General features: G+C 42.1%; 1 protein-coding gene across 7 annotated transcripts in view; it reads left to right on the forward strand.

Annotated features, from left to right (window-relative positions):
- Window positions 1-15,542, forward strand: part of HDAC4 (histone deacetylase 4) — a 124,595-nt gene that overhangs the window by 98,898 nt on the left and 10,155 nt on the right. For all 7 annotated transcript variants that reach the window (XM_088675415.1, XM_035140321.3, XM_088675417.1 and 4 more), the window contains 3 exons: window positions 1,544-1,641; window positions 10,663-10,781; window positions 13,338-13,471. In XM_088675415.1, the coding sequence (XP_088531541.1) occupies window positions 1,544-1,641; window positions 10,663-10,781; window positions 13,338-13,471 (351 nt within the window). The remainder of the gene's footprint in view (window positions 1-1,543; window positions 1,642-10,662; window positions 10,782-13,337; window positions 13,472-15,542) is intronic.

Raw genomic sequence — 15,542 nt, forward strand, 5'->3', positions numbered from 1 at the left:
AAGCGAAACTAAAAGCAAATAGCACCAGATTAAACCATAAGAAAATAGACTAACCTTTTGAGAAAAATTGTGGTACTGTTATACTTTGTAACATACAGGAATTTATTGTTGAATTGGTGCTGCTTATGGACACAATTTTTTTGCAGTGTTCTTATGGCGCCAATTCCTTTTCTTTTCTATTTACATTTAGATCAGATATTTCCTTAACATCACAAATCCATTAAGTAAAAATAGTACATTATACATCTGTAGTCCTTGCTGGTGTTGTAGCTTGTTAGTGCAGTTTTGGTGGGCAGGTTATGTGTGGTGGAATTTCACTGGGTGGCCTTTTGCACTGCACCCCTGTTTCCATTGGCTCCCTACTGAGCGCACAACCTTGCTGTTTTATTTCTGGTAGCCAAAATTTACTAGAATGTGCCTATTTCTAGCAGTTGCTGTATGCTGAAGGTATAGTTGAATTTCAACAACCCCGTTAAGAGAAGCTGTTCTCTCACAGTCTCCACACAGTACATATAAGGGATTAGCTGGGAGACTATAAAGAGATTGAGGGAAGGGACACCCCCCCCCCCACCTCTGGATGCATCCTGTTTTGCTTTGTCCACTGATATGGATGGCAAGCCGCAGAATAGCAATGAAAAAACATGAAAAAGCGGCAGTGTGGAAGCCAATGTACCAAATAGACACACAGAAAAACCAGATCTTAGTGACCCTTTGTGATAAAAGGCAGGCCGTGACCTGGATGCACCCATAGACAGAGCACATCATGCCAAGGTCTCAGGAATTCAGGCAATTGGGGAGGGGGGGGGCAGAAAAAAACCTGCTCCAAGGCCCAGCTCTGCCACGTTCACTTGAGAATGACAGCTCTTAAGATACATTCTTTATATTTTTATCTAGAGATTAGGAGGCATGGTTTCCTCTGATACATGCTCCTTTTTAATGTGCTATTTTGTTGATTATAAGAGAGTATTTTGTTATTGCAAATAATCTCAGCCAGTAGCTTCTGGCCCAAAGCAGCAGTGCTGATCCTGAGCTCACTGAATCCGGTAAGGAAAATGTGTGCATTTGGATGTTAGAACTCCAGGAAACATTTTTGGAAAAGGAAGCTGATTCTGCATTTACAATATTTGTGGCAGTTAAGAAGGTACTTACCGTAAGTGTACCAAATCTAGTCTCCCCGGCAATTCTGTGTGAACTGCTTTAAATAAACAATTTGAAAATGTTGGTGGGTTTTTTAAAAAATGTAATAACTATTTTAAAGTTACAAGCATGAGCATATGTTTTTCTTTTAGATGCTAACTAAGGATTAAGGCTGTTTCTGCCTTTCATCCCACTCATTGATCTGATGGCGCAGGAAGCAGTGAATTTTTAAGCAAAATAGAATACCTTCTCAACAACAACGGTTGTGTTATCACACTTTGAATTGTAGGAGCAACATAAAATTACTGGAGATATTGCTGAAGTGATGTGGGCAACCCCCCATGCATGACAATATTTTCCAGAGGTGTAACCTGCTGCTTTCTTTTCCTCTCCACCCCTTTCTTAGGTTGGCATAGGACCAGGTGTCGGTTTCAATGTTAACATGGCATTTACTGGTGGTCTTGACCCACCCATGGGAGACACAGAATACTTGACTGCTTTCAGGTAATCCTCTCTGCTTTTCCTGCCTATATTTCTCCCTAAATGTGCCCTTTGAGTTGTTGTTGTGTGTGTTTGTGTGTACACACACACACAGACACACAGACACACACACACCCCTCTGTGTGTATGTGTGTTGAGTACCTTGCTGTTCTGAGACCAAGGAATTAAAGCTGACTGCAAGTGGCATGGTGGTGATGCAATATGGAAAGATTGGCACATGGACCCTGTTCACCAGCACAACATTGATAACCCTCATGCATGCATCCATGTTATAATAGCGAATAGGATTCTCTCTCAAACATGAAACACAACGAAATTGCCTTTGTGCATACATTTTGTACCAATTCCCATTTTATGACACAATTTCCCAAAGTTGTTGTGACCCAGTTCAGATGATCATTCAATACTTCATAAGCCATGGTTTATGAAACAACCTCAGGTTATTGGCCATTCCAGGCTAGTTCCTGCATGTTGTTTGCTTTAATAGTGCTAATAATAAAAATTGATTTCAGTTGATCTGGATTTACAAGAAGAACAGGAGACAGAGGGTGGTATTCCATGCTAGTCCTCCTCAGATGAGACCTGTTGAAGTTAATAGGCATGATTAATTTAGGTTCATTCATTCCAGTGGGTCTACTCTGAGAAGGACTTAATTAAACACAACCAAGAGTAGTAACCAAGAAGGTAGGGAAGCAGAATAGAAAGAATGTCCCCTGCCAGCAGAGAACTAAATGCATTTTCATCCATATTTTAGTAATTTGTTAGTACCTATCTAAGTTTGGTTCCACAATGCATATGTATTGTTTACTTGTTACTTATTTCCATCGCCCCTGATGGGCCACTTTGGTCTCATTCTGCTGTTTCAGTGAATTCAAGTAAGTAGAGCATTGTTTGATTAAAGAGTTTATAACCAGATTGGAAGAAGATATTGATGGAATCACAGTTCTCGGTATCATAATTCTACGTTGTTGTTGTTGTTTAGTCGTTTAGTCGTGTCCGACTCTTCGTGACCCCATGGACCAGAGCACGCCAGGCACTCCTGTCTTCCACTGCCTCCCGCAGTTTGGTCAGACTCATGTTCGCAGCTTCGAGAACACTGTCCAACCATCTCATCCTCTGTCGCCCTCTTCTCCTTGTGCCCTCCATCTTTCCCAACATCTTTCCCAATTCTATGTATATGCTTTCAAATCTCATCAAAGGAAATAATAATACACCACACAGTCTGGAATACATAATTCTTTTATTGAAGTTTTAACTAAAGCCTCTAAAGTAAGAGCTTTCACGTATCCATGAGCTAAGTAGCTTGCACTATCCAGGTGTCTTTTGTTTTTAAAATGGAGAGTTATAATGTATAGGTTCACTTGAGATATGTGTAATTTTGCTGTACAGCTGTGCTCTGTGCAGTGTTTAACTGCTACTCCAGTGTACCTGGATGTGAGCACATCATGCTAAATGGGCAAAGATTGTAGTTAAGCTCATCCTCCGGTGTACTGTGTTGTCATTGTGCTACATAGTGAGCCTATTGCGTCATACGGGGAGAGTTTTAGGAAAGTACTTTCCATGACGTATAGGTATAGATAATACCAGAGGAGTGAATACATTCCCTACCTCTGATTTATAGCATCATACGAGCATTGCAGATCTATGCTTCCCTGTCAGATGGCTGTGGCTGTCATGCTCATCTCAAGCCACATATGTTAAATGAAGAAGTGTGCAACACTAAATCAAGGTACTGCCATTACTTTCCCTTCGGCAACAAACAGTTGTAAAGACCAGGGGTCGAGTACATGTCTTCACAGCAAACTGTTACGGATCACTTACACAGTGAGTTTGGTTTAGATTATTGTCACTTGAAAAAAATATTTCAAGCTAGCAATATCCCTCTCTGTACACAGGGACACGTTATTAAAAGATTGCATTTTTATTCTGCATTTTCTCCAAGGATCTCCAGACAGCATACCTAATAGTTTCCCTTCCACTCAGTTTTATCTTCAACTCTTCACTCTCTCTCAGCCTCCACCATGATTTACGCAAAGGAATCTAGTGAGCTTCATAGCTGAACAGAGATATGAACTTGCATCTTCCCAGTTCTTGCTTGGCTTTCTAACCAGCTTTAAGCCTCTTTCCATTTGATGGGGCACTTATTTGGAAAACAAAGTGAAATGGGGCGTGTCCTGCACATTTCTAGATCATGCTCTGTTGTCTTCTAATTAAGCACTTTTTATTTTACTGATGCCTGTAGTTGTCGTTTTGCAGTTTGCATGAGATGCAAGCTTTTACAAGTAGTAAAAACATTTTGATAACCATTGTGGTATTTACTGGTAGGTAGACTTGCCAACTTTTATTGTTTCCAGGTTTTGTTTTACAGTCGTACCTTGGATCCCAAACGCCTTGTGAGTTGAATGTTCTGGCTCCCGAATGCTGCAAACCCGGAAGTGAGTGTTCCGGTTTGTGAATGTTCTTTGGAACCCGAATGTCTGACGCGACTTCTGTGGCTTCCAATTGGCTGCAGGAGCTTCCTGCAGCCAATTGGAAGCTGCACCTTGGTTTTGGAAGTCAAATGGACTTCTGGAACGGATTCCGTTCGACATCCGAGGTACCACTGTATTTTTCTAAAACTGATATGAAAAGCTTTACAGTTATTTTGAGTAACTATCTGTTCCCTTTCTTTTATGGTGACCCCCCACAAATCATTACTGTGGGGTACTTAGTTCCTGCTTACTGCAAAGCACCACAGAATACAAGCAGTACATAGGCCATTGGTTCATCTATTGTTTCAAAGCAGCAGCTTTGAGTTCTGAGTTCTGTCCCAGCCCTACCTGAAGATGATGTGGGTTGAGCCTGGGACCTTGTACTTGCAAAGCAGTTGCACTGCCTCTGAGCTGAGGCCTTTCTTTAAGAGCTTGATCAATTGCACTAATAGTTCCATTCTGTTCCTGAGACCAGATTTTATGGTCCACAACGGGTGACCACTGTCTTCTCAAAAATGTTCAGTACAGAAGTCTGTGATGCTCGTGTATTGAATGATACTGCCACTGGTCCTTGTCACAAAAGAACCCAATGCATTACCAGTATCCTTTGGGCAATATCCTCCTTTCCTGGTCTCTTTGAATACCTCTAGAGCGTCACCTTACCCTGGTGTAAGGAATGAGTTGTTCGTAAAAGCCCTCCTGTGGATTTTACTACTGTATTGGCGAAGGTGAAGAACTTGAGTACCATCTTGGATAGAGGTGTCGCTGTTGAAGGGCAGACACTGTTGCCCTGTGATTGGCCATCCACTTCAGTTGAAAAAACCAGGGCACTTGCTGGACGCAACTAGCTACTTGTATCTCAGCTAGATATATCCAATGGTTTCAAAATATTTGGATCTTGTACCATATTGAATACAGATAACTAGGTGTCAGCATTGCTCTCTAAAGCATAAGTATGGAAACATTGCATTCCCATCCAGTTCCCAGCTTCTCCTCCTCACTTTGCTACAGCTTCCACTTCAGGTGGTGAATAGGGAGTGCGCCCACTCACTGCTGCTCCCTGAACCACCTGGATGGAGCTTCTTTTGAAGTGCGGATTTACATAGATGTTTTAAAATTCTTTTTTTTTTCTCCTGTGCTTGATGCTTCTGCTTCTGCTTTGTGGCAGAGAGAACTTGCCACTGCATCTCTCTCTCTCCCCAGCTGTAAGAGCGGCTGGGTTAAGGCAAGTGTTGATGCCTCAGATGACAGTGGTACTGGAATGGGGGTGGATGGGGGTGAAGGAGGTGAGAGATGACAGGTACAGTATGTAAAATGGGGGGGGGAGGTAAAGATCATTTGTATGCTAGAGTGCTCCCCACTGCTAAGTGATGATAACAATACACATTTTGTCCTTCCTGCTGCTCTTTACTGTTGCCAGGGCCTCTCACATTTCCAATTCTACTGCAATTCTAAGTACGGTATTTGAATGCAAATATTCCCTGAAAGGGACCCAGGTGGCGCTGTGGGTTAAACCACTGAGCCTAGGGCTTGCTGATCAGAAGGTCGGCGGTTTGAATCCCTGTGACGGGGTGAGCTCCCGTTTCTTGGTCCCAGCTCCTGCCAACCTAGCAGTTCGAAAGCACGTCAAAGTGCAAGTAGATAAATAGGTACCACTACAGCGGGAAGGTAAACCAGAAGCGGCTTTGTCATGCTGGCTACATGACCTGGAAGTTATACGCCGGCTCCCTCGGCCAATAATGCGAGATGAGTGCGCAACCTCAGAGTCGGTCACGACTGGAGCTAATGGTCAGGGGTCCCTTTACCTTTATTCCCTGAAAAGAGGCACCAGCTTCAGTCCTCTTAAATGGGCCATAGGCAAACCAGAGTGAACGGTTGCCTTCTTATCTGTGTTGGCTAGCCTTGACTCTTGCAGCACTGCATGAAGCCAGCCTTGAAGAAGGCCACACAGTCTTGGCACCCACTGCCCAGCCTGGAATGTCAGCCAAGCTGTCATCCCCCACTCCCTGTGGGGCACAAACCTGCGCCTGCTAGAAAAATGTCTGCACATCACATTCATAGAAAACAATTCCAACAGTGCATGCCTACCGTATGTGCACACACCTTCAGCCTGGAAGTTAAGTTGGAAACCTGTTTAATCTTGTGCCAAGTCCCCCTGCCCCATGATAATAGATTGTCAAGTGGCCTTTGAGGTTCATAACCAGCTGCTTTGAAAAACCTTTTCCTGATTCACTTTTATTCATTTTAATGTAAAAAGTTCTTTGAAGTTTACAATTCATAGTCCCCAGAGAGGCAGAAAAGTGAAGGGAATGGGCTGTATTCTCCCCCCCCCCTTCAATCTTATGAGGCAATGCATGCCTTAAAGGCAGCACCTTGTTACTCTGGCCCATTGAATGCCACGTTGCATTTCCAAGGGATCAAACCAAAAGTTGAAGAAAAGATAAGAAAATTAGCCCTAATGAAATCCAGAAGCAACAGGCAGTTTCACTATGAACTCAGAAACTCAGAATGCAGAACTGAGCTCTAATTCAAACCAGTCCAAATGCAAAATTCAGATGCTTTGAAGTCTTCAGATAAATCAGTGGAAATCCTTTTGAGCTAGGCAAAGATACACATGCCTTTTCTTTAACTCCTAGTATACTTTGTTCATGAAAAGGTAGCTGCCGTCTGTGAAAAATGTAAGAAAGAAAATATTCTCTCTAGCTGCAGAATGTCAGTGGAATTACTATATATTCTAATGAAACCAGACACTGTTATGAAACTAGAGGCCTTTGGCTGAAATATTAATGGGTTATTTGGTATCAGAGTGAGAATTTCACACTCTACTACTTTATCCATTGTCTCTGGGCACCAAGATTGTCTCCTTTTTACAGGCACCTGAGACAGGTGAATTGTTTTCTTCACCCACTGGAGTGTAATCCAGAATCATGTATTCAACAACACAGTGTTGCAGCTAGTCCATCAAGTTAATTTCCTTTTCTTGACTATTTTTGAATATTCCTGTCCCAGCTTTTAATATGAATTTGGGTGCAAGCCAAAACAGCACAAATCAAATTATTAAAATTTCTGGAAATTCTGAAGCCATGGAAAGAAACGGGACAGGTTTTTTTAAAGGGAAACTGAAATCGTGTGGGGAAATTGAAAAATATGCAGTGCTTCCCACCCCCGTTTTTAGTGCCCTTTACAGAATAAAATTCTGTTTGTTACATTGTGAGCATGAAATGTATTATATATAACTTGGTTTGCCATAAAATCATCATGTTTGTTATATAAAAAGTACAGCGTATTCAAAGAATAATTAAAAATTGAATTTACTTTTTTAAATTAAAAGAAATGTTAGAGATAAAGCTATTAGCTGCTGAAATGTAAGGAACCCAGCATCTATTCACATTTGCCAGTTTATGAGGAAGAGTCAAAAACAATAAAACTTAAGAAACCATCAACATTATAGTAAAACAAAGAAAATCATTTCTCCATTCTTCTACACTGTAGAGTCTACAGTGTCAAGCAATTATGAAGTACTCATTTTCATAAAAGAGCTAAGAATCAGTTAATACTACATGAAATTTAATCAGCCTCATTTTCTGAACTATCGCTAACAGTTTCTGCTTCTTCTGCTTCTTTATATTTGCCATCATATCTATCATAGATGTCTGAAAATTGAAGGTCTGCCTAGAACAAAACAGGTTTCTCCACCCTTTCACATGCCAGTTCCTTTCTTGATTTGGTGTGAGCATTTCCAAGCACAGACTAGATTCCCTCACATGCTGCAGAAGATGAAATAATCTGAAGTAGAGGGCAATCCAAAATTATGTGGTCCAAAGAGTCAGGTACATTCTGGCCACAGGTGCAGAGTCTGTTCTGGTAAGAGATGCCCCTGAGCCTTCCAGATAACACGGAGGACGGAAAGGCATTCACTGCATAAATACTCTGCAGTGTAATGGGGTCACTAGATTGTAAAAATAAGTAGGCATCATTCCATGATGGGGTTGCAACCCCAAATAGGCGGGAGAGCATATGGAGGGCTGGGAAGGGTAGAGTTTTTTGAAATTCATTATCTAACAGCCTCTGCTTAATAAGTGCAAAAATGTGTGATTCCTCAAGTGGCAAGAGCAAATCCACTGTAAAGCCTATTTGCCTAAATTTAAGAATGATGTCAGAAAGCCAGGTAAAATTGTGTTTGTCTTTTAATAAAAAGGTTAGTAAACTTTCTGGCTCTGTATTAAAGTGAATTTTCAGCCAGTATTTTAAGGTAATAATCCAGCCTCTTGTTTCTAGGAGGTGCTGGCCCAACACTATAATAATAAATCCTATAAAAGTTAAGCACCATAAAAGTCATCATAAAACTGAACACTACAGGGATGCTAGCATTCCTCTCAAAATAGGGCAAGTGCCTAATATCGGCATTTTCTGGGGGTTTTTCTATTGACATTTTTGTTCTGACAGCCTGGATAAATGGGTCTTCACCACAATAATCTACTTTGTATGGTTTTAGTTTTGTATTAAATACATTTGCTGTTTTTGTGTTTTAATTTTCTTTAGTGTACGTCACCTTGAGATAGTTGTTTAGAAGGCTATTACTAAGTCAGTGATGATGATAGTAACCCTCCACCCTAGGCAAAATATCCTTGTTCAAGAACAGCTGTAGTTAGTGCACCAGCTGTAGCTGGTCCTAGGCACTCCTGAGATGGATTCAGGAGCACTCCCAACAATGAACCTGTTATTTCAGAGGGAGAGTAGTCCCATCAGGAATAGGCAAATGACTGTTCTCGACGCAGGAACCCCTCATCCATGCTGCTTCTGTCTTCCTAGGGTTCAAGCTCAGTTTATTAGCCCTCATCCATTCCACAACTCTATCCAGAAAATGTTCTAGCATACTAATGATACTTTGCCTCAAAACTCCTAATCACCATCCAAGTGGCATTCATTGGCAACAGGATTGTGCCTAGAAGCACACCATAGCACAAGGACCGTGAGGCATTCTCGGAACCCCCAATACCCATCCTACAGAAATGGTCTATCATGGTCAGTGGTATCAAAAGCCACAGGGTCATTTTGTATTGGGGAAATGTCTTAAGTTATTTCCATTGATTTGTTGTCTCCACCACAGGCTCCCAAGTCAGCCACCCCCTCCTTCACAGATTGTGTTGCTTTATGTACCATTGTGGAATTGTTGTCATCTTCAGGGAGTCAAGACATAGCTTAGTTCAGGGGTAGGCAACCTCTAAGGCCCTTGGGCCAAATGTGGCCCAATCACCTTTTCAATCCGGCCCACAGACAGATGCATCTCTGGGTTATTTGCAGAGCCTGCCTGGTGTTTTTACATGAGTAGAATGTGTGCTTTTATTTAAAATGCATCCCTGGGTTATTTGTGGGGAATAGGAATTCGTTCACCCCCCCAAAAAAATAGTCCGGCCCACCACATGGTCTGAGGGACGGTGGACTGACCCACAGCTGAAAGAGGTTGCTGATCCCTGGCTTAGTTGTTCTGTGCTCCAACATGAAGTTTAAGGTTCCTTTCTCATGATGTGAGGAATCCTGGCTGCATACCCCAATTGAAGCTTACCCTTTTTACCATTTGCTCTCCACTTTCTAGTGCTGTTTTAACTAAATTGTACATGGTAGGAAAGAGATTTCAAACCTGTCCACCATCTTCATTTAGTGACATCACAGTTAAAAAATCAGCTTTGTATTTTATGTCTACTAAATAGTTCAGTCAAATCCCAAAATACATAGAAAATATTCATGCTGAAGTCACTGGAACTTAGATCGCTTCCAAGTGCAAAAGATCACAGTATAAATGTGTGTGTATGAATTCCCAATTACCTTTCTATGGCAGTTAAGAATACTCCTATCAGACCTGTTCCACATCTTGACTAACTTCCTGCTTCTGATAATGGGCATTGAGATATTATAGAAAGTCTACAAGCAATGCTTGAAGGCAACATGTCTCCTGTGTGGTTCGCTTTCTGGAAACTATTGTTCAAATGTTTACTGTCTCCAGAACAGTAAATATTCCTTTTAGCTATCCTGGTTAATAGCCATACACCTATCCTTTCGGGAGAAGGCGTTTTGGGGTGCCCAAACTCTTATTCTGGGCATGTAACAGGAAACGTCCACTCCTGGATTCTGCAAGTGACTGAGAGGTCATGTTTTCTGCTATCTCTGCACTGTAAATACTTAAGGACAGAGCGGACCTGGGCGTCTTTACTCAAGAGTAGCCGCAACAGCACCATTGCACCATCATTAGCTGCAACCTAAAGAAATGTGATGGAACTATAGTTTTCTATAGTATTATTTTCTATGCAACTGCTCACTTGCTGAAGAACAAGCTACCTTTTACACTGTGGCCCAAACAACTCAAGAAATGCCCTTATACACTGTCTGGTTCCCTTTCTACCGGTAGTCCTTTCTTCCATGTTTTGTTCTAAAATTTGTGCTAAAAAGCACCATTGAACAAGATTCTATCTCATTGTAGCTGTCCAAATAGATCAGAATCCATTCAAGAACAAGGCATAGTAATGTGCTTTCTATTGTTCCTTTTTTGTTACAGAACAGTAGTAATGCCTATTGCTAATGAGTTTGCTCCAGATGTTGTGCTGGTATCATCTGGTTTTGATGCAGTAGAAGGTCATCCTGCACCACTTGGAGGATATAATCTGTCAGCAAAATGTAAGTCCCCACAGGCTTAGATTTCAGTGATCTCATTTTCATTGCAAATTTACCCTGTTATCTATTTGACTTGTCTATTTAATAATAACTCACTATACCTAGACTCTTCCTACTCTTGTTAGTTTGGGGAGGTTTTTTTTATAGCAATATAATATAATATAATTCAATCCAATCACAAACAATGCAAAAGCACACTTCCCTGTTATACATAGAATTCAGATGCCTTCTTCTATTTATCTAAATGTTATTATCCCACCTGCTGACAGTAGCTTACAAATGCAATATAAAATAAAGACCTAGAAATAGCATAATTAAAAACAGTAAAATGAAATCAGCAACAAAATGCAGTAAAAACAGCATTAAACCCAAAGACCTACTATCTAAAAAGGTAGATAGATACGGAGTCAGTGCTTTTTTTCTAGACCAGGCATAGGCAAACTCCGGTCTTCCAGATGTTTGGGACTACAATTCCCATCATCCCTGACCACTGGTCCTGTTAGCTAGGGATGATGGGAATTGTAGTCCCAAACATCTGGAGGGCCGGAGTTTGCCTATGCCTGTTATAGACCCAAAGGTGCCAGAATGTACCTCCCTCAGGAGACCCACCCCAGAGCCCAAAGAGGATATCTTTTTTTGGGGGGGGGTCTCCTCACAAGCCAGAGGCAATCTCTGTCAGGCTTCACTTGTGGGGCTGCCTCAGCCACCTGCACATGGGGACGGACGGACTTCCTCTTCCTCCCAGGAGAAAGAAATGGTTTGCCTGCCTATGAGCCAGAGCAGCATGGGGGCTTCTTGAGCTGAGGTGTGGCTTTTCTGTGTGTCAGTTTGCAGAAGAGCCTCAGCAAAGCCCTCCTGCACCTCCATCTCGCCTGCGCCTCTCTGGAGCTCGTAGAGGATATCCCCTTCAGGAGCCAGAAGTGCAGCGGGGTTTTGCTGAGGCTGGTCAGGTCTCTCCCCCCACTTCTGGGGCCCAGCTGAGAGATGCCAGACGCATTTCCGGTGGGTTCCAGTGGGGGGGAAGAAAGCCCTGCTTGTGGTGAATGTGCAAACCATAAGGGCTGAGTGTGCAAACCATAAGTTCTTTGGAGGTGTAAAAGGTTTTGGTTGAATCACAAAACACATTAACAAATAATGGGTTGCAGTCAACAAAGGGTGGGGAACACTCCTTCTGGGTGTTCCCCACCCTTTGGTCCGCACCCTACACTCAGCTCTCATCTGTGGCTCCTAGAAGCCGTCAGCTTGTGACAGTGGCCACACCCCAGCTTTGACTGGTTGACTGAACCAGGTGAAGGGTAGCCAGTCTTAAACCCGGGGAGAATTAGGGACCTGTCTTGTGAGGAAGACTTCTGGAGTAAACCCTGAAGAAAAATCTGTACCTGCGGCCTTGTGGGATATCTTCAGGAGAAGAAAAGGTTAAGGAGTGAACCCTACACAGTTCTGGAGTGGAGTCCCTAGAATGTTTGGGTGGCATCTTGTATGTCTCCTTCTGGCAACTCAAATATTTTGCTTTGCCTTGCTTTGCACCACATCATTGAGACTGAGACGGGAGGTCTTGTCGTACACACTGCCCAAGCTTGCACCCTGGAGAGGTCTCTTTGGTTCTTGCAAATGCAGCAAACCAATAAAGTTGCCCCATTTGCGCAAGGACTTCTGCTTATGCAGTGGAGGTTTCCCTCCCCCCCCATCTGTTTTGGCAGTTCCCCCAACCTTCTGGAACAATTTTGGGGTGGGGTGGGAAGAGCATGGGGGGTGTTCCATTGCATAAGTCCTTGTGCACACATGACGACTTAGTTGAATGCAATACAATACAGCGGTACCTCGGTTTACAACCACAATTGGTTCCGGAAGTCTGTACTTAAACTGAAGCGTACTTAACCTGAAGCGAACTTTCCCATTGAAAGTAATTGAAAGTGGATCAATCCGTTCCAGACAATGGAAAACACCCCCTAAGACAGCAATTTAACATGAATTTTACTGTCTAATGAGACCATTGATCCATAAAATGAAATCAATAAAACAGTACAAAATGAAAATGTGATTTTTTTTTCTTACCTGGGCTGATGATAGTCATTGTTTGGATGGGGGCTCAGGGTCCTCTTCCACATCGGAGCGCTTCCGTGGCTGCGGCCCAGTCGCAGACGCTCCGATGCCTCTGCAAAGGCCCGGGGCGAAGGCCGGCCTCCCGGAAAGCATTGGAGTGTCCGCGACTGGGCCGCAGCCACGGAAGCGCTCCGATGCCTCTGCAGAGTCGTGGACGCTCTGATGCCTTCATGGAGGCCGGGCCTTCGCTCCGGGCCTTCACGGAGCCATGGGAGCATCTCTGCAGCTGCGGCCCAGACACCTCTGGTTACTTACTTCTGGGTTACAGTCGTTCGTAAATCAAAAATTCGTTAACCAAGGTGTTTGTAAACCGAGGTTCCACTGTATGATTAAATAAGTTTGGTTCTACCAAATACATTTCTAAGTAATTTTATTCATTTTTGTAATGTTTCCAACTTTATAGAATAAATCAAATCTGCTAACTGTTGCCCTTTTCTTGCATTTCTCGCATCGCAGGCTTTGGGTACCTGACAAAACAGCTGATGGGTCTTGCTGGCGGACGAATCATTTTAGCTCTTGAAGGAGGCCATGACCTGACAGCCATTTGTGATGCGTCTGAAGCATGCGTTTCTGCTTTGCTAGGAATTGAGGTATAAAAACAAAACAAAGCAAAGTCATTATTTATTATTTATTTTTACACACATACTGTGATATACTATCAGTAGTACTCAGATATCAGATCAGGACAGGGCCCTGTTTCGAATATTCTTTTTTCATCAGCAACGTCTTGGTCTCAGCGTGTAAATGTAGTTCCACGCTGACACCAAGACGTTGCTGATGAAGAAAGAATATTCGAAACAGGGCCCTGTCCTGATCTGATATACCTGATATACACGCTTCACCTGATAAATAAATCAACATATAGAAGAGACTTTTTGAGATCATTGCATCATTTGTATCACAAAATGGACTTTATTGTTATAGTGGCCTGAGTTCTTGTCCTCTTATCGTTTCTGTGTGATTCAAGAACTCCAACTTACTTATTGATACTACCGGTATCAGTAGTAGCATCAGTGATTATATTATAATCTCAATTTGAAACCTATCAGTTTTCTATTGTTATGTTTTGGGAAATATTTTCTGTATAAGAACAATAATAAATCATGCTAAAATCCTCAAGTCACTCACACTCCACTTGTCCTATTAAAGTCTTGATAATGAGAAGTCTGGAAAAGCTAGTTGATTTCTGCAGTCAAGAAATACGTTTGGATCCTGTTCTTTTACTGGTCCCCTTACTATTATTTCCTGCTGCATTGGCATAGCCAGGATTTTTGTTGGGGTGGGGCGGCTGAGCTTTTTTTTAAGGGGAGCCACGAAAGGTATTCAGCTTTTTAAAAAGCAAATCAAAGTTCAGATAGCATAGCTTCTGCGAGGGGGGTGGGGCAGGCTTCTGCTGGGAGGGCAGAACCTCAAATAATTAGGTACTTTCAATGCTTTTCCATAATGTTTGTGGATAATGGCAGACATTATCAGTAGTGGGCCTCAACAACTGCGTGAGCAGGCTTCCTCAACCTCGGCCCTCCAGATGTTTTGAGACTACAATTCCCATCATCCCTGACCACTGGTCCTGCTAGCTAGGGATCATGGGAGTTGTAGGCCAAAAACATCTGGAGGGCTGAGGTTGAGGAAGCCTGTGCTAGAGGATACCAAATGGTGCTGTTAGTCCTCTTTAGCTGAAAAGCCAAATAAACAAATATTATAAAGAGAGCACATTTTGTTACCTTTAGAGACTATAATCAGTTATAATTTCTGTTACAATTCAACCAAAATCGAAAACTGGGCTATATTTCAACATATATATCCCTGACCACTGGGACGGACACACACACACAAACACACACATGTGCATGTCTGAAACCTGGTGCTTGAAGTCCCAACTGCTGAGATGCAGGTGCATGTTCTAGTCCTAATATTTTCCTTTTTTATTGTCAAAATTTAAACAGAAAATTAAAGTATCAGGAATTCTCATGTATTATACTTTTATTTATATTCATTCTCAAAGTAACTGCAGCTTTAGTTACTTATGTTGTCAAAAGGTTGCAAACAGCAAATGGGCTTTACATACATGTCTAAGATTTTTGAACCACATAGTGGAGAACTGAGTAATTAGGTGCTTTATTTCCCTAGTCACAATTTCTGGCTAATTTCTACCACACAGCAGCAGGTACAAAGAACAAGTACGTAATCTAATACACCTGTAGAAGATTTCACTGAAAGCACCACCGTCTATCTTAGTACTGGATGCTTAGCTTTTTGTAGCTTCATGAGAATTCCATTTTCAGTTTAACATGTTTAAGCCATAAAATGTTGATGGTCAAGGAAGTAACAGTCACTTCAGATTACAAACAAGTAACAGATATAAAATGCACTACTTATGAAGCTGCCCACATGCTGGTAAAATTATGTGCAAATCTACATCTCGCCCGCAGACAATTCTGCATACTTGAGATAAACTCGGAGCACATGGATCTGACTTGGGAAAGAAATGAATGTCACTAATTCATGTTATTGTGAAAATATGCAGCAGAGGTATGAGGAAACCATGCAACTACTATTATTGTCTTCACCAGTGGTGAAAATATGTACATTTATGTAATTCTAAGCAACTATAAAACCCATTCATTGAGGGTTCTCCAAAAACTAAACAAAGCTCAATACATG

This window comes from Zootoca vivipara, chromosome 1 (assembly GCF_965207765.1).
Source record: "Zootoca vivipara chromosome 1, rZooViv2.hap1.1, whole genome shotgun sequence".
Lineage (NCBI taxonomy): Eukaryota > Metazoa > Chordata > Lepidosauria > Squamata > Lacertidae > Zootoca > Zootoca vivipara.